Raw genomic sequence first — 23875 nt, forward strand, 5'->3', positions numbered from 1 at the left:
CAGACAAGAAAGATTGGACGTGGAAAACATCTATTAGGTCAGACTGTCCGCAGCCACAGTGCAAGATTGTTAATGTGTATTGCCTATTTCTTAGTCTGGACAAAATTTAAATGTCTCAAACAGTGAGGCTTCCCCTTCCAGTGTTACGAGGTCAGATCCTAAATTGGTGGAAGCAGGTATAACTTCGTTGAAGTCAATGGAGCGACACTGATTTACATCCTTTGATAATCTGGACAATTACTATTCTATTACAATTATTAAACATATTATGGTAATGCCTAAGGTTCAGCCAGGTTCGGGGCCCATTGTCCTAGGTACTGGATAAACCTGTAATAAATGAAAATCCCAGCCCCAAAGAGTCCGTGTTGTAATATGTCTTGCTGTTGGGAAGCTTTTGCAGATCTGCAGTCAAAATGCTCCTTTTCATAATTTCATCCCCATTACCTCCCTACATAATTCCTCTTCGCCATTTACACCCTTTTACTGAATTGTTCACTTGCACTATTTTGCTTTGCAATTATCATTTCAAATACTCACTTGTATATTTTGGAACTGGTCTATTGCACAAGAGGTTATTTTTGCTTAAAGTATCTGCCATGGAAGAAATAACAGCTGAACAGTAGTTAACCTACAAAACAAGTAGTGATTGCTATGTTAATTCAATTTCTGTAATCCTTTCAGGTTAATTATCCTTTGCAAGTCTAAAAGGTTGAAAATCTAAGCAGTAGTTATAATTAAACTTCATAAATAGCATTCTATTAAATCAAATAGTCTGAGCCATAAATATCTACATTTCTATTCTTATATATACACAGATATCTGTAGGTGGCACAAACTTTCAACCAGAAAAACAGATGGCTGAATGTATCTAGCTTAAAATATTTGAGTGTTGCTGTTGAATTTGGCCATCTAGCTTTACATGTGGTGTCAACATTGTTTATTGAATACAAAGTATTTTTAAGGAGCAGTGAAAAATGTATTGAAAAAAAGTTCTGCAATAAAAGTAATAAGATAAGCCACAAGGCCAAAAGTCCACTGGGGAGCTCTAGTGACATGGAAAACAATAAATGTACTACTTAGTACTTGGATAGTGCTTAACATTTTAAAGCTGTTTTACAAATGTTAATGTTTATTTAAACACCAGCTGCTTGTCATCAGAAACTTAAGATGGAATTTCCTTGTATTATTAGTGTGGCATATTTGTAGGTTAGAATATCTCTTTGAAATGTCTGCATTCAATATGCTAACAAGTCAGTGTAGATCATATCAGTGAAAATATAACTTATGTCAGCGGATGTGGGCATTTTCATAAACTATGTAGAATTTTAACATATGACACTGGCTGGCAGTTGGATTTTTTTTATATCTAAATAGTTAATTTTTATCTCTCTCAGAGCCATGATATTCAGCCTTAGGATAACACTGCAGGCATGAGCCTTTTTTTTTTTTAAAAAACCAGCTGGAAATGGCATTTATGCTTTATATACAGTAGAATTTGGATTTATCAATATGCACTTTGAGTGACCATTGAGATCCGTGGATCAAATCTTACTTTCCAAAAGCTGATGCCCATGTGTTGTCCCCTTGCTTAAACTGCTCCATAGGGTTTTTGATTGCATGGAAGTGATTTCAGTTTCCCTATTTTCAAAGACTGGAAAATAGTTTCATGGGTTTTTGAATGTCACTTGACTGCTGTTAAGAGATTTAACAGTTCAATGGAGGGCTTCAAGGGTTAGGTTTAGGCAGAAAGCTACTTGAAGAGAATTGAACCGGCATTTATCTCAAGAGAACAGTCCACTGGAGGGAGAGGTTGGTGTGGCAGGACCAGCAGAATGAGCGAGAAATGCAGTTACCCTCCCCCTTGTCTCTAACATTTGGCAGGCCAGTGAAGATTCTCTCTCTTTTTTCCACAGAAATAAACAATAAGGCCACCAGGGGGCCTAATGGTGACAGAATCCTCTTTCCTTTTGTCCTTGTAATGTAAAGTGAACCAGCTAAGGCCTATATGTCAACACCACCCCCTCCTTGTAGAGAAGGTCAAGGTCCAGTCCAAACAAAAAATGAAGAGAATATTAGCAAAAGCTCAACAAAGTATATAAAAAGTGTTACTTACTTGTGATTCTAGAGATCTAAGCCGTTTCTCTTGCTCTTTCATTCCACTAAAATATTTAGACAGGTTGTCCACCCTAATACAAATAAAGCAGAGACACGTACTGAGCAAAGACATCTGCAAATTACAGCTACGTAACTCTTAACAGACATAGAGCTAGACGCACAGCCCCACTTCTGCCTGCTTTGCACTGCTGAGGTAGGACCAAGCACCCAGAAGCCTGCCCTAAAGGGTCATTTGGGGATTCCCTGTGGCATAGAGAGAGGGTATAGTGAGAATGCAGGGGGTAGGGCTGGAGTACACTGCATTCTGGCCAGTCCTCACTGGGCTAATTGCCCCTAGGGAATCATTATATACTGGCATGAGTTAAAGCAGTCGTTAGGTTACTAGGACTTGTGCCATGACCCATTCAGTTTCCAACTGCTTCAGGAATCCAGGAAGGTGTAAAGCCAGCTGTAATTCCTTATCCCTCTTTCCACAGCAGCACCCCATGTGAGTTCAGAACTTGGAAGGATTGCACCTATAATATTTTTATCACCAGCAAAGAAGTACTAGCTGTTTCTTGGAACTTTTTCGAAGTGTTCTGTTTCCAGAAACTAGTTTCATACTTCTAATTAGTAATAATAAACCGCAAAATATCCATGCTAGCTCTTCCTTCCCCCATGAAGTCCAAAAGCTTCTTCTGAGCTCACCCGAATGTATCCAAACTATTTTAGGCCTCCCCGTCTGTACCCATTTCACCCGATGGCCCTTTCCCCAGGCAGCTTCTTCCTCTCTTTCACCCTATACACACATACGCCTCAACGCAATCCCTAAAGGGTCCCCTGACTTCTAAATCCCTCTTCTGAATTCAGCTCTTTCAAATCTCTTCCTTCATTGGTGATATTCCTTGAGTATCTACGTGGGAGGGTTCTTACTGATTGCTGGGTTTGGATCTAATGTGTTCTGGCCTGGGGCTTCTGCCACTCAGGGGTCCAGAAATATGTTACTGGTCTATGCTTCTTGGGAGGCTACGGATTTGATGAGATTTTTGGAGACAGGAGAATGGCCCTTTCAGTACAGCCAGAATTACTGCCAGCCACCAGCAAGGGTAGAAAGCTGAAAATGTGGTATTTATCTGAACCTTTACCAACTTCATAAAGTTTCTGGTTCTGTTTCAGATCAGGAGCTGAGAGGTTAAAACTGGTTCTTACTTATTCTCTCTTCCCCCCCACCCCCCAACAACCCCGACCCCACAAACCAGTAACTTTATCCCTAACTTACAATATTTAAAACTAACAATGTCATTATCAAAAAAAGGCTCTTTTAGGAGGCAATTAGATGCATTTTTATTGTTTGCTATAAGAGCTATTTGGCTCTGCTTGTCCATCTTGCTTATTCTCAGGGCCACAGTTCTAAAGTAAGTCTGTGATTCTTTGATGCCTCTGAAGTAAAAATAATCTAGTTGTTCTAAATTATTATGAATAAACAATCAAATCAGGCAGTTTTTTGGTATAGATTAGGTGGAGGGGAAGATATTTCCCCTGCATATTCAAGTAGGCTGTTCTAGGCTCTGGCTATGATATAAATTAGAAAGGCCAAGGCTTGTTTGGAAAGAGCACTCAAAGCAAAACCATTAGACAGCATAGCTAATTGATTTCAGTGCGGTCTGCTTATGCCAAAACTGAAGTTTGAATGAAACTTTTGCAACATGCTGGCTATCTTTCACAATAATAGTTATATGAAAGTTTCACAAGATACTGCATTTGAGTCATGTTATTAAATGCCTCCCCAAAGAAGGCTTACTCATGTTGCCTTAGGTGTTGCTTTACATGTATAGCTTACTTCTCCCTTAAAATAATGTGGTATACTTTTGGATAATAACTTAGTACTTCCCATCTTCAGAATGCTATATAAAAATTAACTCATCCTTACAATAGTCCTGTCAGATAATGTTCTCCTCCTCCTTTCATGTGGTGTAAATGGAGACTCAGCTAGGTTTAAAAAACACTATGGAACTAACATGACATTTGCTGCAATCACATTGTTCAGCCCTTGTTTGTTATACTGCTTCCCCCACCCCAGGCCTGTTTTGACTGTAAGATCTTTGGGGTAGAGGGTCTCTGTTACTCTGTTTGTACAATACCTAGTGCATTGAGGCCCCTTTCTTGACTGGTCCTTATGCACTACTGCAATAAATGTGATTAATAATTCCCTTGTGATAACAATGGGGAGCCGGTGTGAAAGTCAGGATCAGGAGTTCCTGACTTCAAGTCATATCCTCAGACCACTCGGCCACAGTGGTATTCATCAGAGGCGAGTCAAAGACCTTCACTCACAGGCAGGGACTCCAGGCGGCAGGAGCTGGTGCTCGCGCCACCCACCTGGTGTTTGGGGACTGCGGGGGGGCTGTGCTGCCCACCCTCTGGGACTGAGGCAGGCGGGCCATGCCACCCGCCCGGGGCTCCAGGGCTGGTGGAGCTCAGGCAGCCAGGGGCTGGGGAAGGGGCGGGCAAGGGCCTCTGGGCTCCGGTGGGGCCTCGGGCAAAAGGGGTGGGCTGGGTTGGGGCTAGCCTTCCTGAGTCCAGGGTTCACCTTCCCCCCAACTGTGAACATGGCCAGAATCAGAAGAACCATGGTTAAAGTATCATGTAAAAGCCTGTTCTTTTAGCATTTCCAGATTATGGATATGAGTTAACAGTGGGCCCTCATTGCCAAGAAGGCCAATGGCATATTGGGCTGTATTAGTAGGAGCATTGCCAGCAGATCGAGGGATGTGATCATTCCCCTCTATTCGGCATTGGTGAGGCCACACCTGGAATATTGCATCCAGTTTTGGTCCCCCCATTACAGAAGGGATGTGGACAAATTGGAGGGAGTCCAGCGGAAGGCAACGAAAATGATTAGGGGGCTGGAGCATATGACTTACGAGGAGAGGCTGAGGGAACTGGGCTTGTTTAGTCTGCAGAAGAGAAGAGTGAGGGGGGATTTGATAGCAGCCTTCAATTACCTGAAGGGGGGTTCCAAAGAGGATGGAGCTAGGCTGTTCTCAGTGGTGGCAGATGACGGAACAAGAAGCAATGGTCTCAAGTTGCAGTGGGGAGGTCTAGGTTGGATATTAGGAAACACTATTTCACGAGGAGGGTGGTGAAGTACTGGAATGGGTTACCTAGGGAGGTGGTGGAATCTCCATCCTTTGCCCTGGTCTAAACTGGTCTATGTGAATAGCGTAGCTGAAGTTGGCGTATCTTAGGTCGACCTACCTGGCCATGAGGATGGTGGCAAGTTGACCGCTGCCACTCCCCATCGACTCCGCTTCCACCTCTCGCGAGCTGGAGTTCCAGAGTTGACAGGGAGTGCGCTCGGGGATCGATTTATAGCGTCCAGATGAGATGCGATAAATCGATCCCTGATAGATTGATCACTACCCGTCGATCCAGCGGGTAGTGAAGACCTGCCCTTAGAGGTTTTTAAGGCCCGGCTTGACAAAGCCTTGGCTGGGATGATTTTGTTGTTGTTGGTCCTGCTTCGAGCAGGGGATTGGATTAGATTGACCTCCTGAGGTCTCTTCCAACCCTAGTATTTTATGATTCTGTGGGGCGGGGCAGGGGTGGGGCAAGGGTGTTCGGTTTAGTGCAATTAGAAAGTTGGCAACCCTGATCCAAACCTGCAGAGCAACAAAGTTCACCGATCACTGCATCAAAAAGCAGTTTCAGAAATGTTGAAAGATGAATAGAAATGTACTTGTTAAATGTTTTCTTTAGTCTCTCTTCGTTACTTTCTTTTTCCTTTTGTTCCAGGTTTGCAAGATAATTTTCCTTTTGGACCACCTCCCATGTTATGATTTTTTGATCCAGGCTGTCTGGCAGATCTCTTTCTGTGGAAAAAGACATAAAAAACACACCTTTATCAAAACACATATGTGTGTTGGGGGTGGGGGGGAGATGTGTGTGTACAGGAAGGAAGGTTAGTGAGTTGCAGGTTTGCCATGCTAAAATTTGGGGGATAAATTGTGGATGTACTATGGCAGAAGTGTCAGGTTATAGTGTAAAGAATTGTGCCTTACCAGTTTTCCTTTAATTGCAAAGTTTAGAGTCATTTCTTCATTGTAAGGGTGTTGACCTGTCTAAAAAACTGTCTTTCCTTAGCCCAGATGTGACCTCATTCAAGACTGCTTTTATGAATGCCCCAGGCTTACTGATGCACAAATACTGCAGTTCTAAGCTATTTACAAATATTTTAGGTTGGTTACTCATTGACTGTCAGACCTTACCGATGCTCCCCAAATAGCAGTGAAGGAAAAACAAAGACTCCAACCAAGAGAGGAGTGAGCTAACTGGCAGTTAGAAATAGAGGCAGGACAGTCAGAAGCCCAGTCCTTCATTTACTTTTTTGAGGTTTTACTTTAAAGGCAGGAAGCCCAGAAATACACAGAGGCTCAAAGGTGTTAGGGAGAAAGAGCAGAAAGGATCAAAAGAACTGGGAGGAAGCTTCTACAAAGAGAAAGTCTAAATACCTTTCCTTAGTTCCTAACTCCTCTTCTTCTCGCTCTAATCCCATCTATAAGGGGTTGACTCTTTGATTCCTTCTCCACTCCAGTCTGTCTTGAAGCACTTCCTCAAAGTCTGCAGCTAATCGAATCCTTTTGTATAACATCCAAGCCTCTAGTTACAGATCTTTCAACCCTTCCGTTACCCTCCATTTCTAAGTTTAACACCTTGTTTCCTATATAGTCTTATATGATCTTGTTTTCACATGCCCAAACCACCAAGCCTGATTTCCTTCAGCTTTTCTGTATTTGGTACCACCTTTATGCTTTCCATAATTCATTTGCTCCAGACATGGTCCGCCCTTGTAACTCCAGGCATCCATCTCAACATTTTCATTTCCACTGTATTCAAGATTTGCTCCGGTCTGTTCCTCAGTTGTGCAGCATTCAGAGCCATACAAAGGCACAGGCCTAATTACCATCTTGTGGATCTTCACTTTGATAGATGTTCTCCTATTGCAAATAACTCTGCTCACTTCTCTCCGTTTGGTCCATGTGTTTCCTGTTCTGTTTCTACTGCCATTATCCTGTACTACCAAACTTAGGTACTTCCCCAGCTCCTAACATCCTTTACAAACTCAACACCCTGCTCTTGATGTGTGAGTGCTGATCACTTTAGCTTAAATTTATGTCAGGCTTTCTATTATAACCCCCGAACCCCCCATTGCAATTTTAGCCATATAACCACTGACAGTGAAACAATGGATACTAGTCTCTCTTGTATGGTTTGAGCATTGTTTTAAAGTAAAGAAACAATGTTTCAGTTACATTAACAGCAACAGAAAAGGAGGAGGAATCTGTTTTTTCAGGCTTGTTTAATATATAGTATTGCTATTTCAACAGTGGAATTTTGCATGCAGCCAGTTGTTAGATGTTTAGTCTTTTTATACAATGTCCATTTCCTTCCATGATTTAAATGCGATTTAACCTATGGAGATCTGGGTTCAAATGCACTTTATTGTCTAGGCTATAATAATAATAATAATAATTAATAAGCAGTATTCAAGCACTGCAAATAAAACATCATAAGCTCAGTCTCCTAATACTCAAATATAAATGCATTTATTTATTTGATTTATAAAGACAAATAGATGGTCATGGAAACCTCTGGGCAACTGGACATCCTTTAATTTCATAATAACATTTTAAATGCAGTGGACAGCTCACACAACTTCCACAAATGCCTGGGTAAAAAATGGACCTTGAGGGCTCACTTCTCTGGGCTCTGGCCCACCAGGGGAAGGAGTGAATTCAAAAGAGAATTCTTGCAGAGAATGCTCCGCAAGCAGCCCCCTCCTGTTTGACAGAGCTCCAGCTACCGTGGCACTACTGACCTTGACTACAGCAGTACGCCAAAGGATGGGAGAGGTGGTCTCTCAGGGAGCCAGGTCCCAAAACAATTTAGAGCATCACAGGTCAAACCCACCACCTGGAATTCTACTCCAAAGCACATTGGCAACCTGCACAAATGGAATGGGGTGGGGTCTACTACAGGAGAAACATATTGATATTATTAAATTGTATGCACTCTTTATTAATAGAGGACACTGCAAAATGAGCATTAGAAGTTGAAGTATAGTGAGTGCATATAAAAATATCTACCTTTAAAAATAATAAAGATGCTACCATTTCTGGCAATGTTCCCTCTTTCGCTCTCTAATGGGAAATTCCACTGGAGACAGTAGAACCCATACATGGTTTTAAGGATGCCCCCCTTTACACTATTTGCTAAAATTCAGAAGCAGATTAATAACAGAAATAGCAGCTTATTCATTAAAATTCTCCAATTTAAAAACATTATTACCAGCCTATTTACTCACCTTTAAAAGTACAAATGTGGCCATTTAATTATATTGTAGAAAGAAAAGTTGATGCCTTGTGGAAAACTCTAAAGCCTCTTATTTTAGAAGCGAGATTATAAATCATATGTATTCTCACACTGTTTATGACTAAAGACATATCAATGAAAACAGAAGCTTTTGTTTTTTGAAAGTTTATTTGCTCTCCTCTGTTTCTTATTCACCACCTGTGGTCAGGCTCCTCTGAATCACCTGGTTGCTAGCTGTTTGTTAACAACTCACCCAGATGTTCCTTTTTGTGCTCCATCTTTTTAAAGATTCTTCGGAGAATCAGATGCATGTGGCTAATAATGATAAATGGCGGTGCCAAGGCTGGACGGCCATGGTATTCCACAATCAGGTTGTAACGCTGAAATTTCCAGAAGATGTCTGCGTTGCCCTGAACAACTTGAAAAGTATAACTTTAACCAAACAAAAAAAGTATGTTAAACTTTTCCCCCCATAATCCTAAAATTCATTACTAAAAAATCAAAAGTATCATTTTCCCTTCAGTCTGAGTGAATGCCACCCCACTGCCATCACTCTCTCATTGTTCCTCTTTAAAATAATAGATAAAGTATGTGCACCTCATTAGAGATTACATTATTTGCAGTAATTGCCTTCAGACAGTAGACAATAAGACACAAGCCTTTTTAAAGGTGGTAACTGCAGTTTGCCAGAGTAAGGCTGTGGCCTGGTCTACACTTAAAAGTTAGCTTGGTATAACTATGTCGGACAGGGCCATGAAAAATTCACATTCCATAGCTATGCCAACCTAACTTTTAAGTGTAGACCAAACCTATATCAGGCAACCATACTGAGCCAGATCTTCAGCTGGTGTAAATCAGCACAGATACATTGACTTCAAGGGACTATGTCGGCCCCTAAACCAGTCAAGGGATTCCCCTATGAGAGGATCCTCTAGGGGCAAGTCTGCCAGGTTTACAGCTGCTTTCACCTGCAGATTTGTATATATGTAGATTTTAGCTGATTTTTTTTGGTAAAAAGGAGAACGTTTCTTTTGTTTTTTTTCCTTTGAGGGAGATAGTGAAAGGGGGAGGGGAAATTAAAACCTGTGTGATCATAAAAGGACAAACTGAAGATTACCACTAATTAGTAAAATTGCTAATAGAGACAGAATGCTTAGATAAGCATTTATGTATATGTATGCATGCATTCTTAATAATCCTTCTCTTCCCACCCCACAATCCCCATCTCAGAATTAATTAATTGACACTTGCCTGAACATTGCAATCAGGAGATTCATAAGTAGCACATTGGTGACCAATAAGAAAATGACCAACAGAAGTATGACAAGCCAGTTGGCATAGGTATTAGAACATAATGGTGAATTTTCTTGTGGACTCTTCAGGGTAGAGGTACAGTTCTGAAGACGCATGCGAGATGCTGCAAATGGCGGGAGGTAGGAGGAAATAAAACAATAGTTTTATACGTCTACATTGCAATTTAAGCTGTAATTGTAGCGTGGGTAGGTATACCCACACTAACTTTAACTGAGCTAGTACAAATAGCAGAAGCAGTGAAGATACTGTGGCACAAAGCCTGGTGCAAGCTAGGAACTTGAGTTACGTATCCAGCATCCCTGGTGGGCTTGTTCATCCCATGCAGGTTTAATTTATGCCACCAGATCTTCACTATAATTGTCACCTGTGCAAGCCAGATTAAAGCTAGCATGGGTTTTCTTACCCCTACAACTATACCTTAAATGGCAGGGTGGACATACTCAGTGTGTTCTGCTGCCATGTTTAATCACTAAAATGGTCATGACAGCCTCTCAGTTTGTTTGCCATCAAGCTGATGGATTTTGCTCAGGAATTTAACATTATGCTTGAAGTTCGAGGTACTATATGTCATAGATAAGTAGAGTGTGAACAACGACTGAATTAGCATCCCTTAACCTGTCTTCTTTTAAGAATGAGAAACTCAGACAACAAACAATGCATTTTCTGTTAAGATACAAATCAAAAGCAGTGACTATTGATTACTTAATATGAGATATAATCTCTACTAGATGTAACCACCTGGGGAAACTCATTCTGAATGTGTCAGGTTTACTAGACTTCAAGCCCCACTGAGGGTGCTTACATCAAGAGCCAGGTTTGTAGCTTCAGCTCTTAGAAGAATGACTCTACTGATTGAGCTACAGGAATAATTCCTTCATCTGAAAGCAGCAGATGACTCAGCTTTTTAGGTGGACTAGAAGGTAACAAAGAGCCAATGTTTCTAGTGTGGGTTCAATATACACATCCATAATGTGCCTTTACTTTAGAAATGTGAGGGATATGCAGCTACAGCAGGACTTAATTGTCAGAGCTACAGATCTTTGCTGCTCCTCCAGTGCCAAGATGGCCTTCACAACTGGCCATTAGGAGATGTCCAGAAAGAGGTTTTCAGAGTCTACTGAGCCCTATTGACTATTCTCTTCATCTTAAACAAACCCCCTCTGAGTGCCTCAGCAATGTTTACCACCTTGGAATTTCGCCTTTCAGGAAAACGTGCTTGAAGCTCTTTTGTTATTTATTGAACATCTAAGCAAGTTCTCAAACTTCAATTTTCTTTCAGGAATCCTGCAAACAGATACTTGCACTTGTCATTTCTATCATACCCAGCCTGTCCTTTAAATCTTCTAATCTCTTATCAATTAGTTTTGAGTTAGTTTTAGCAGCTGTGATCTCCCACACTCTTGCCTCCTAGCTGGCACCTCTTGGGTATGCATTTAACAAGAGAAAACTCTCCACAGGAACCTGCTGTCTTGACTTTCATGCTGTCTCTGACAGCTTCTCCAAGACATCATTTCATCCGCTAATAAACAGAGTGAATGTGAGGAAAGGCTGGCTTGGTTTGTTTATTCCATTATACCTCTTGGATCACCTCTATATCCTCATGCTTGATTTGGATTTAAATATTGTTAATGTTTGGCACTGCTGAGAATGAGGATTCTGTAGCATTCTATCAGACTTCCTTAGAATATGGCCTACTCTGGATTTACTCTGTTTCTCCATGGGTAATGCCACAATAGTGCTCTTATGTTCATGTACTTCTATTTCTGGTAGGTCAATTGGTTTGTTTTTGTATATTGTTTGAAATGCCTGACCATATAGCTACCAGCCTCATTCAATTTTGGATAATTCACTGTGAACGTAAGATGGTGCTGCCTCCTGATTGTGACTTTGAAGTACAAGAACTTGTCTACATACAAAGTTGCACTGGTTTAACTAAAGCTGTGATTTTTCTTAAAGTTGATTTAGTTAAACTGGTGCAAAAGGTTGTGTAAATGCTCTGATTTCAGTTTACACTAGGCTTATTTGGGTTTAGGTTCAGTCAATTAGGAACAGGTTTAATGAAATAAGTCATTGAAATAAGGTATCAACCCAAGGTTTGCACCAGCTTAACTAAGGGTATGTCTATGCTACCCGCTGGATCGGCAGGCAGCGATCGATCCAGCAGGGGTCGATTTATTGCGTCTAGATGCAATAAATCGACCCCCGAGCGCTCTCCTGTCGACTCCTGTACTCCACTACTGTGAGAGGTGCAGGCAGAGTCAACGGGGGAGCGTCAGCCGTTGACTCACCACAGTGAAGACACCACAGTGAGTAGATCTAAGTACGTCGACTTTAGTTACGTTATTCAGGTAGCTGAAGTTGCATAACTTAGATTGATTCCCTCCCCACCCAGTGTAGACCAGGCTTAACTCAGTTCAACTGTGTAGACAAGACCTGCATTGATGCTGCAGCACAACTTGACAATATACAGTATAACATCCAGATATTGCAGTGCAAAATGTCATTACATCATAACATGCAGACTTTTTCCTACAGGACAAAGATAAGAAAGTGACAACCCCAGTATGGATACCCGTGCTCTGATTAATGGTACTTATTCTATGGTAGTCTGATCAGTTAAAAAACAATTTCTCACTGTCTATTTCATCCAGTGGAATCTGCCCAAATATCTGAAGGTAGGGACGATAAAGCACCCTTCTGAATATCCATTCCACTCGGCTGTCATCAGGATGGAGTAAGGCTTGAGTCGTCACACCATAGGCAATGAGCCATACACTCAGGAAAAAGAGAAAGAAGAAAACATCCTTCATCTAAAGGAGAGAAAAAAATGTTGACTGAAATTAATATACAGAGCAGGCAGAAAGTTTCTCTCGTTTCTTTAAGAGCCTATTTTTTGAGGTGGAATGAGAGAAATTCTTGTGCACACTTTCCTTTTTAACCCTCTGCCATCATACAATTCTTGTTTTGTGATCAAGATTCCCTTTTGTGACCTCTTTGCCCACCATTCGAGCTAAGGGCATGTTTTAATTCAGACTCTTACCCTTACGTGATTAAAAATGTGCCTTATTGAGGTTTTCAGACACAGGTTCTCTGTGAGATTTTACAGTAGGATGCATCCGATGAAGTGAGCTGTAGCTCACAAAAGCTTATGCTCAAATACACTTGTTAGTCTCTAAGGTGCCACAAGTCCTCCTTTTCTTTTTGCGAATACAGACTAACACGGCTGTTACTCTGAAACCTGCAGTAGGATTGACAGCCTTGCTGAAAACAGGATAACCTGAATCATAGAATATCAAGGTTGGAAGGGACCTCAGGAGGTCATCTAGTCCAACCCCCTGCTCAAAGCAGGACCAATCCCCAATTAAATCATCCCAGCCAGGGCTTTGTCAAGTCTGATCTTAAAAACCTCAAAGGAAGGAGATTCCACCACCACCAAAGGTCTATCTAGCCACAGTCTTCTGACAGTGGCCAATGCCAGGTGCCCCAGAGGGAATGAACAGAATAAGCAATTATGAAGTGATCCATCCCCTGTTGCCCATTCCCAGCTTCTGGCAAATAGAGGCTAGGGACACCATCCCTGCCTATCCTGGCTAATAGCTATTGATGAACCTATCCTCCATGAATTTATCTAGTTCCTTTTTGAACCCTATTATAGTCTTAGCCTTCACAACATCCTCTGGCAAGGAGTTCCAGAGGTTGACTGGGTGTTGTGTGAAAAAATACTTCCTTTTGTTTGGTTTAAACCTGCTGCCTATTAATTTCATTTGGTGACTGTAGATTCATTTTAATTAGATTTTATGATTGGACAGCTAGCTGAAAGCCTAGGTATTTTAATCCTGCAGGAGATCATTTGAAATTCCAGTTAGTAAAACAGACAAGAGATAGTGGGAGTATCTCAGACTTTTGCCAATTTATTTTGTGGTCTGAGATCATTCCAAATTTGTCTATACATGGGGACTGTGATGTTGCAGTTGCTAAAAAGGAGCAGTCGATGATCTCGAAATATTTCTTTGTGATCTTCATTTGCTATTTGAATTTCATTAAATAAGTGGATTTGCCCTATTTTAGAAACCACTAGTGCTACAGCAAGAGGAAAAAGGAGTTAACAGGCAGTTTTGGCTTGCCTTTCTATTCAAGGGGAAAAGTCTGATGTTATCCCATTTGATATACCTTTGTAGCCAATATCATTTAGTGAAATACAGTTCTCTTTCTTTGATGTAGGGCTCAGTCCTGTACCACTGAAGATATTGGGAGTTTTTTTGCATTGACTTGGATTGGGAGCAGGATTAAGTTAATATTTTATGGCCTTCTCTAGACTAGAGCTTTTGTTCACTTTGTAAAATGTTAATTGATTGTGTGACTTAACACAATGATAAATTAGGGCTGTTGATTAATCGCAGTTAACTCATGCAATTAACTCAAAAAAATTAATTGCAATAAAAATTAATTGTAATTAATCACAGTTTAAACTGCATTGTTAAACAATAGAATACCAATTGAAATTTATTAAATATTTTTGGATGTTTTTCTACATTTTCAGATATATTGATTTCAATTACAACACAATACAAAGTGCACACTGCTTACTTTATATTATTTTTATTACAAATATTTGCACTGTAAAAATGATAAACAAAAGAAATAATATTTTTCAATTCGCGTCCTACAAATACTAGAGTGCAATCTCTTTATTGTGAAAATGTAACTTACAAATGTAGAATTTTTTTTTGGTTACATAACTGCACTCAGACAAAACAATGCAAAACTTTAGAGCCTACAAGCCACTCAGTCCTACTTCTTGTTCAGCCAACTGCTAAGAGAAACAAGTTTATTTACATTTCCGGGAGATAATGCTTCCCGCCTTTTATTTACAATGTCACCTGAAAGTGAGAGGCATTCACATGGGACTTTTGTAGCCAGCATTGCAAGGTATTTACATGACAGGTATGCTAAACATTCATATGCCCATTCATGCTTTGGCCACCATTCCAAAGAACATACTTCCATGCTGATGATGCTCGTTATAAAATAATTCATTAATTAAATTTGTGACTGAACTCCTTGGGGGAGAATTGTATGTCTCGGGCTTTTTTACCCGCATTCTGCCATATATTTCATGTTATAGTAGTCTCGGATGATGACTCAGCACATATTGTTCATTTTAAGAACACTTTCACTGCAGATTTGACAAAACGAAAAGAAGGTACCAATGTGAGATTGCTAAAGATAGCTACAGCACTCGACCCAAGGTTTAAGAATCTGAAGTGCCTTCCAAAGTCTGAGAGGGACAAGGTGTGGAGCATGCTTTCAGAAGTCTTAAAAAAGCAACACTCCAATGTGGAAACTACAGAACCCGAACCGCCAGAAGAGAAAATCAACCTTCTGTTGGAGGCATCTGACTCAGAACATAAAAATGAACATGTGTCGGTCTGCACTGCTTTGGATTGTTATCGAGCAGAACCCATCAGTAGGGCGGAAGCATGAAGGGACATATGAATCTTTAGCACATCTGGCATGTAAATATCTTGTGACGCCGGCCACAACAGTGCCATGAGAACACCTGTTCTCACTTTCAGGTGACATTGTCAAGAAGAAGTGGGCAGCATTATCTCCTGCAAATATAACCAAAATTGTTTGTCTGAGTGATTGGCTGAACAAGAAATAGGACTGAGTGGACTTGTAGGCTCAAAAGTTTTATGTTGTTTTATTTTTGAATGCAGTTATTTTTTGTACATATTTCTACATTTGTAAATTCAACTTTCCATGATAAAAAGATTGAATGCAGTACTTGTATGAGGTGAATTGAAAAATACTGTTTCTTTTGGGTTTTTTACAGTGCAAATATTTGTAATAAAAAATAAATATAAAGTGAGCTTTGTACACTTTGTATTCTGTGTTGTAATTGAAATCAATATATTTGAAAATGTAGAAAACATCCACAAATATTTAAATAAATGGCATTCTATTATTGTTTTACAGTGTGATAAATCACGTGATTAATTTTTTTAAATTGCTTGACAGTTCTATTATAAATGTAGTAGACCCTGCACAAACACTTGTTCATAGTGATGGTTTAGCCTAGTGCTCAGCCTGGAGGAGGTGGGAGCTGCAGCTGTAAGTTACTCACTTGCATTCTGTAAGCATAATTTGCAATAAAAACCTATGAGTACTGTGTATGTGATACTACACAAGCATGAATGCGTGGTTTTCATTTATCCTCTTGGTACTTCAAGCAATGGGACATAAGTATTCCAGTTATTCCACTGGTGCACAGATGTGAACAGTCTGGTAGCTTTTAAGTTTATTAATCTTAAGCCTTGTCTAAAATAGAGTTTCTGCTGAGCCCTAGGGTGAGCTAGGATGGGAAACAAATGTTTGTAGATGGCTATATTAGTATTTGCAGTCAGATTAACTCCATGTTAATTATTAACATGTGCTGTTTGACCTATATGATTAACATACCCAAATAAAAATCCCCAAACTGTTCAAGTCTGTACCCATGTGTGGTAACTGGAACTCTTGTACATTTCCTGCAGCTGTAGGGTAGTAAATGAAAACACTGTATCAACACTTCTGCCTTATAAACACATTTTCATTATAAATTATGGTTAGAAAGCAGCTCCTACCTCTGCCAGGCACTAACCCAGATTATCTCTACAGGGCTATGTGCCTCCCTGCCACTGACATAATGGTAGAGTTCTTCTGTAACTGGCTTGTCTCCCATTTCAGATTCTTTGCTCCAAAAGAACACAGGCCGAGCTCCTCAAAAGTATATAAACACCTAACTCACATTGAAATCAACAGGACTCAGAAGCCAAAATACCTCTGAGGATTGGAGCCCCAACTCCTGAACCAGACAAGCAGTTATGTTTAAACCGAAAGGGAACAGGAAAAGAGAGACCAGGACAGTGGGGAAGGAGAAAGAAATGGCAATCTCACTGCACAGCCTCCCAAATTGTAAAGGAGTAAAGCAGGGTAGAACAAAGAAGAAAGAAACAAAGGGCTCGATTAACAGTTGCCCTGCACTTTTGTATAATCACTTACAGCTGTGCTAACTGGGTGTAAAATGCATTGGGGTAAATGACTATACAAGGTGCAAGGCAATGCTGAATTGGATCCAAAATGTATGTGCTACAGACCTCTTTGAGAGGAGCCACATCTGGCTGATAATAACTCTTAATGATGCTACAATATAAGCCAAACTAGAGCACTTTAAAAAAAGAAGAGTTATACACTGACTTCCTTAAAATTATAATGCTCAAATTTTTGTTTTGTTTGTTTCACTGCAGAATCCTCAAGAATTTCTCTTTGGGAGAGCTCATACTCACCATTCTTTCCACAATTATGATCTTTGGCCCTAGTTGCTTGTGAATGGCAAAAATATGTATCAGTCTCAGAGCGAACACCATGAAATCAATGGCAAGTACTGTACGGCCAGCTTGAAATGTTGAGTTCAGCATTCTGCAAAACAGTCCGAATGAAACAGCCTCAAACACCACCCAGATACCTTGTTTATAGAGTTATACATATTGATTCAATGTAGAATCCAGGCAAGGAAAGGATGTGTGCTTAGGGCTTGTATCTCACATGAGCCACAACCATCCCACTGTAAAAAGAATGTAACATCTGCCAATGAGAAGCACCCAGCCACTGCAGGAACACCAGCCTCCCCATGTCAGCTGTGTGAGGCCATATTAACCACTAGGACTACAGAGAGGTGAGACAAGAGAGTACATCGATTTGATGTTGTCTCAAAGAGGAAATGATGTTTCCCTGTGCAAGTGTTTCTATGTTCCAGATACGTTTTTCTGTAGTCTGTGTGACAGCCTCTTTAGCCCAGTGGAAGTTTAGAGCTCACAGAGGGGTGCTTTCAGCCCAACTTACCACCAATATAGACTCTACTGTCTCAAAACTGATGAAAAATAAAAGCCACCAGAGCCTTCCCTTAGATGCATGCATGAGCCTCCCATGGACGGTGGCAGGAATAGTTTAGTGGAGAGGGATAGCTCAGTGGTTTGAGCATTGGTCTGCTAAGCCCAGAGTTGTGAGTTCAATTCTTTTGAGGGGGCCATTTAGGGATCTGGGGCAAAAATTGGGGATTGGTCCTGCTTTGAGCAGGGGGTTGGACTAGATGATCTCCTGAGGTCCCGTCCAACCCTGATATTCTATGATCTCTTGTTATAGTACATGCCTACCTGGCTTCATATTCGAGATATCTGACCATGTCACATGAAACAGATACAGGGGCAAAACTCTTGAAAGATACCAACCTGCAGGTCACTCCAATTATAAACAGAAAGATGGCCACCATATCACACTTATTCCAGTTATCCTCCACATACAGTTTAAATTTCTTAATTAAATTCATGTCTTCATCTGTAAAGAAACTCTGCAAGGGAGCAACAATTGTCCGTGTTAGCTTGCCAGCTCTTGTGATTTTAGTGTGAGTCCTGTGATGTTTGCTGTTTTTCTGCAAGCCCCAGCTCCTCAAGTCAAGTGATTACATGAGCATCTCAGCTTTTTCTTAAAAAAATGCTTAAACTGCCACTAACTAGCTTTGAGTATCCAGACAGCAGTTGGTTCTCTTACTTAGGTGTCCATGTCTACAACATTGGGCTCTTGATGTTTTACGGATGTATTACAAACAATCCTCAGCCCAAACATCCTCTCTGATCACCTCAGTGTGACAGGATACAACAGTCCGACATAACCTCTATAAAATATGCTCATCTGATTTGTGACAAATTGGTGGCTACCCTCTGAGCTTTCACCATGTTGCAAGCCCTGGCCATTCAGAACTTCCTAGTAAAAGTGGGGCTATAACCCTTATCCTCATACTTCAGGAGCACTGGCCCCCTACTTCTTGAGCTAAAGGAGAAGGCCCACTAATTCTTTTAGGGTCAGGGTCTATGACAACAAGGTAAGCAGTCCAGGTACTCCCCGATAGAGGCCATTTGTGTATATACAAACTAGGTAGTTCCCTACAGTATTGTGGACACACCATTTCAGCTGCTAAACCAGGCAGCTGAAGATATTCTAAAAACAATTGCAAGATTAATGGAGAAATCTTTAAAAAATCTAAACATAGCCTAATGGACTGAACTGAAAAGCATTTTAGAAAAACAAAAGTTAAACTGTTTAAGAGGCAAACTCATTAACCTCTTCACTCCTGAATATAAATATATATAAAATTCTGGAGGAAGTGGGAGGCACAACAGTGGTAGATGGGATCGCTCCATGAGGAGGAAGTAGGGCGGATTAGCCATTCGGCGGGAACGGAGCTTGGTTGTGGTGAGTGGAGCTGGATAGGTAAACAGATAGCTGTTAGACCAGAGGAAGGACTCACCAATTCCAGAGCATCAGCAAACTACCTAGAATATTGGTAGCAGCTGGAGCTTCTCCTGGAAGAACAAGTGTAGAGCTGCAGCTCTGTGTGATGGAGGACCGGCATGTCAGCTGGGTGTATGTGAGGAGGAAATAAACAGGCTGCTCTGGGTAATGAAAAGGTGCAGAGCAATGAAAAAATTTCAGTGCTTTCCTACATGAAGCTGTCCTTGACATTCCACCTCTTGAAGACAATGGGATTACATAGCCTGTAAATCAACTCTGAATCTTACTACCTGAATTTAGCACACTATTGTGAAGGTATGTAGGAGGTTACTGACCTGTCGGATTTCTTCCAAGACCAATGTAAAAACCCAAAAGTAAAGTATAATCTCCTTAACAGAAGGACCCTCAGGTGGTGCTGGTTTAAAATCCAGTAACAAGACATAGGTAAATAGAAACAGAAAAGCAAAATACATGATAACGTTCCCCATAAACACTGTTACAGGGGCACTCCAAAACTTTTTCCAGCGAGTAAACATGAACGTTGCCCATGCTATGTTTTCAGCAGACCTCTGCTTCTCTACTTTGACATCTACCCTGTAAAACAAAGAGAGCAAATTATAGTGACAGTTTCCTAAAGTCTGTTTGTAAAAAAACACTGGGCCTGATCCTGTGCAGTGCCGAGGGTCTCCCCAGAGCTAATGAGGGCCAGATCTGCAGCTGGTGCATGTTAGAGGAGCTCCATTGAAACCAGTGGAACAATACTGATTTATGCCAGCTGAGGATCTGGCTCTGGATAGTCTAAGTTCTCCTTGAAGTCACTGGAAGCACCTTGTCATAGTAGAAACACTGACAGGCAACATTTACGCTTTGTATGTTTTAAAACAAAACTGTACCAAACCTATTACATGTTTTCATTCCTTTAGCTTGGTATTTCCTTTTCAGTACAGTGGAATAGGTTTGCTTAGGGTTTGGTTTTTTGGTTTTGTGTGTGTGTGTGTGTGTGTTTAGGTTTTGTTTTTGTTTTTTTGGAGGAGGGCTAGGATTTAAACATACCCCTTGAGCATTTGCAACACGAACACTGCAGCATCATACTAGTGCATGAGGACCAAAAGGGAAACAGATTAGTTACTATTCATTGTTCAAAATGAGAGCGAGACGTGAAAAGTGAACAGACACCATCAATGCTGACAAGTAAATGTATATTCTAAAAATTATTTTGTTTCTGATAAACCAAGGTACTATTTTTCACACAGGTGAGGACTTTCTTTTAAAATATAGGATTTTAAACATGTGTGTTCCTTTAGGACCAGACTGAAATACCCTTTTTCACATTGAGTAGTACCTTATTTCTGAAGTAGTGCTGCTGAAATCAATGGAACTATTCAAGAAGTGAGGTACTACTCGATACGAGTAAGAGTATTTCAGTCTGGTCCTAAGCTTAAAGTTATAGTGAATCACTGAAAAGTATGACAGGAGTTCTCAGTAAAGAAGTCAGGCTTGTGAGTTATTAATGTAAGCGCTGACTGTATTGTGGTTGACTGAGTGTTATGGTAACTGATGGAAAATCTGGCCATATACCTGCAAAACATGCCGCAGTTCTTTAGTATATAAAGTGCTATACAGTGTAAAAGTAAGTTATTCTGTGCATATAATGCAAAACCCTCATATTTGGCAGCAATCTGATTCAGTAAAATCTCTCTCTCTCTCTCTCTCTCTCTCTCTCTTTTTTTAACTTTAGTGTCTCCCCTGGCTGTGCTTGTTTCCATCTAAGTTGCTGTCCATAGACTAAGGATGTTATTGCACCTTTAAGTTTGTGTTCCTTGACATGAAGGAGAACACTCTTTAAAAAGGGATGTGCACACTAAGGGAAAACTTCCTCTGCATCTCAAACAAATTACAAAGCAATTGATTCTACATGAGGTTTTTATTTCTCCTGGTACTATTTCTAACTTCAAAATATTTTAATTCATAGCCAGCCTGTTCTCCCTTGATTCTCTAGGGAGCAGTTGTCATAACACTAAATTTATTACATGAGCACAGCCATTCCCATGGCAACAGGCAGATGTCGTAAACACATAATTATGACTTGGGATTCAGAAAAAGAAACAGACATGGGAGGGAGAGAAATCCCATATTAACATAAACTCTTGAGACAATAACACATGGAACAGAAAACATACTGGCCAAGAACAATATACCTCCCTTTAATATGAGGACATCAAAACATTTCATAGACATGAATTAATAACTGCTTTCTTGAGAGAGATAGAGGTGCTATTATACCCATTTTATGGATGATGAAGCAGAGAAACTAGTGACTTTTCCCCAAAGTGTCATCAATTCAATGTCAAAATTAAGAATAGAAACAAAGAGTTCTGACTCTGTTCACTATATGACAATCCCTCAACTTCAGTTGTTCAGACCTTTCAAAGAATGCTAGTGAAACAAAATCAAATATATGGATGATTTAATCACGTTTGTTGAATTGCATGTGTCTGATCCAGGCATTCAGCTCCCTTTAGCATCCGTGGGAGTTGTGTACTTATCACAGGGAGAATATCTCTTTCCTGATGTATGGTGAAAACCTCTTGGCCACCTTCAGATCTAAAACAGATGGTTTTGTGATTAAGACACTAGACTGGGACTCGGAAGATCTGGGTCCAATCACTGGCTCTGCTGTAAGAAAAGGAGTACTTGTGGCACCTTAGAGACTAACCAATTTATTTGAGCATAAGCTTTCGTGAGCATGAGCTGTAGAGAAAAGGAGGACTTGTGGCACCTTAGAGACTAACCAATTTATTAGAGCATAAGCTTTCGTGAGCTACAGCTCACTTCATCAGATGCATATCGTGGAAACTGCAGCAGGCTTTATATATACACAGAGAATATGAAACAATACCTCCTCCCACCCCACTGTCCTGCTGGTAATAGCTTATCTAAAGTGATCATCAGGTGGGCCATTTCCAGCACAAATCCAGGTTTTCTCACCCTCCACCACCCCACACAAATTCACTCTCCTGCTGGTGATAGCCCATCCAAAGTGACAACTCTTTACACAATGTGCATGACAATCAAGTTGGGCTATTTCCTGCACAAATCCAGGTTTTCTCACATCCCCCCACCCCCATACACACACAAACTCACTCTCCTGCTGGTAATAGCTCATCCAAACTGACCACTCTTCAAGTTAAAATCCAAGTTAAACCAGAACATCTGGGGGGAGGGGGGGAGGAAAAAACAAGAGGAAACAGGCTACCTTGCATAATGACTTAGCCTGTTTCCTCTTGTTTTTTCCTCCCCCCCTCCCCCCAGATGTTCTGGTTTAACTTGGATTTTAACTTGAAGAGTGGTCAGTTTGGATGAGCTATTACCAGCAGGAGAGTGAGTTTGTGTGTGTATGGGGGTGGGGGGATGTGAGAAAACCTGGATTTGTGCAGGAAATAGCCCAACTTGATTGTCATGCACATTGTGTAAAGAGTTGTCACTTTGGATGGGCTATCACCAGCAGGAGAGTGAATTTGTGTGGGGTGGTGGAGGGTGAGAAAACCTGGATTTGTGCTGGAAATGGCCCACCTGATGATCACTTTAGATAAGCTATTACCAGCAGGACAGTGGGGTGGGAGGAGGTATTGTTTCATATTCTCTGTGTATATATAAAGCCTGCTGCAGTTTCCACGATATGCATCTGATGAAGTGAGCTGTAGCTCACGAAAGCTTATGCTCTAATAAATTGGTTAGTCTCTAAGGTGCCACAAGTCCTCCTTTTCTTTTTGCGAATACAGACTAACACGGCTGCTACTCTGAGCTGTAGAGCTGTCTCTAAGGTGCCACAAGTCCTCCATTTCTTTTTGCGAATACAGACTAACACGGCTGCTGCTCTGAAACCTGGCTGTGCTGTGGAATTGATGTGTGTCTGTGGCCAAGTTAAATCATCTCCCTCTGCCTGGATCCCATTTGCAGAATGGGGATGATCATACTTGCTTTCTCCAGTCCTCCATCTTGTCTCTTTATAAATAAAGGATATGCCTATGCTATAAGGGCAGGTGTGACTGTAGCACAGGTAGACATACTTGTCCTAGGTTTAATCTAGCTAGCATGGGCAACAACAGCAGGGTAGAGATGGTGGCATGAGTTCAGCATGGGCTAACAATCAATCACAGCCTTCCCTTGCAGCGTAGCTATACCCTCAGCATCTCAGAGCAAGGCCTGTCTCTGATGATATGTATGTCTATCACCTAGCCTGAGAGGATTCTGATTGGGATAGAAATGCTAGGTGCTACTATACTAAACATAATTATTGTGGATTTGGCTGTGAAGACCTGGGTACAGAGGGATAAAGTATCAGAAAGTTCAGATCCCAAAGTTGAATGAGTTCAGAGTCTGCTTTCTGCATGTCTTTCAGCAGCTCGCTACTCAGGCCTGTGCAGTTTTAGGCCTTAAATCCAATACACAGCAGCTGTAATTCTCTGAATGAAATGCTAAGAGGAGACTTGAGAGAATCTGGCTAATACGCCAGCCATCAGCTCTGTGGGTATGAGCTGTATAGACTGACTGAAGTTGCTTTGTTCATTTAAAAATAACTCCATGCTCCTATTTATCTCCCCATTTCCCTTTATGCAGTAATAATTATAACAACCTTGGCAGGGCATTTCCTGAGGATTGACTGACAAGGGCACCTCAGCTGCCCTTTGGGTTATCAGCTAGTCATTAATCCCTGAGAAATGTCCTGTGCTTTGACTGTTGTTGTCTTAATTCAACTTCCAAA

The 23875-nt window shown here is 40.9% G+C and overlaps 1 protein-coding gene across 1 annotated transcript in view; it reads right to left on the reverse strand.

Annotated features, from left to right (window-relative positions):
• Positions 1–23875, reverse strand: part of TRPM5 (transient receptor potential cation channel subfamily M member 5) — a gene marked incomplete at its 5' end in the record, with an annotated part of 59798 nt that overhangs the window by 4791 nt on the left and 31132 nt on the right. The window contains 9 exons of the mRNA XM_084632326.1: positions 538–628; positions 2114–2186; positions 5834–5966; positions 8720–8898; positions 9718–9883; positions 12416–12590; positions 17109–17241; positions 18051–18169; positions 19446–19704. Coding sequence (XP_084488452.1) covers positions 538–628; positions 2114–2186; positions 5834–5966; positions 8720–8898; positions 9718–9883; positions 12416–12590; positions 17109–17241; positions 18051–18169; positions 19446–19704 — 1328 coding nt within the window. The remainder of the gene's footprint in view (positions 1–537; positions 629–2113; positions 2187–5833; positions 5967–8719; positions 8899–9717; positions 9884–12415; positions 12591–17108; positions 17242–18050; positions 18170–19445; positions 19705–23875) is intronic.

This window comes from Lepidochelys olivacea, assembly GCF_965140295.1.
Source record: "Lepidochelys olivacea isolate rLepOli2 genome assembly, chromosome: 6".
NCBI classification, from domain to species: domain Eukaryota; kingdom Metazoa; phylum Chordata; order Testudines; family Cheloniidae; genus Lepidochelys; species Lepidochelys olivacea.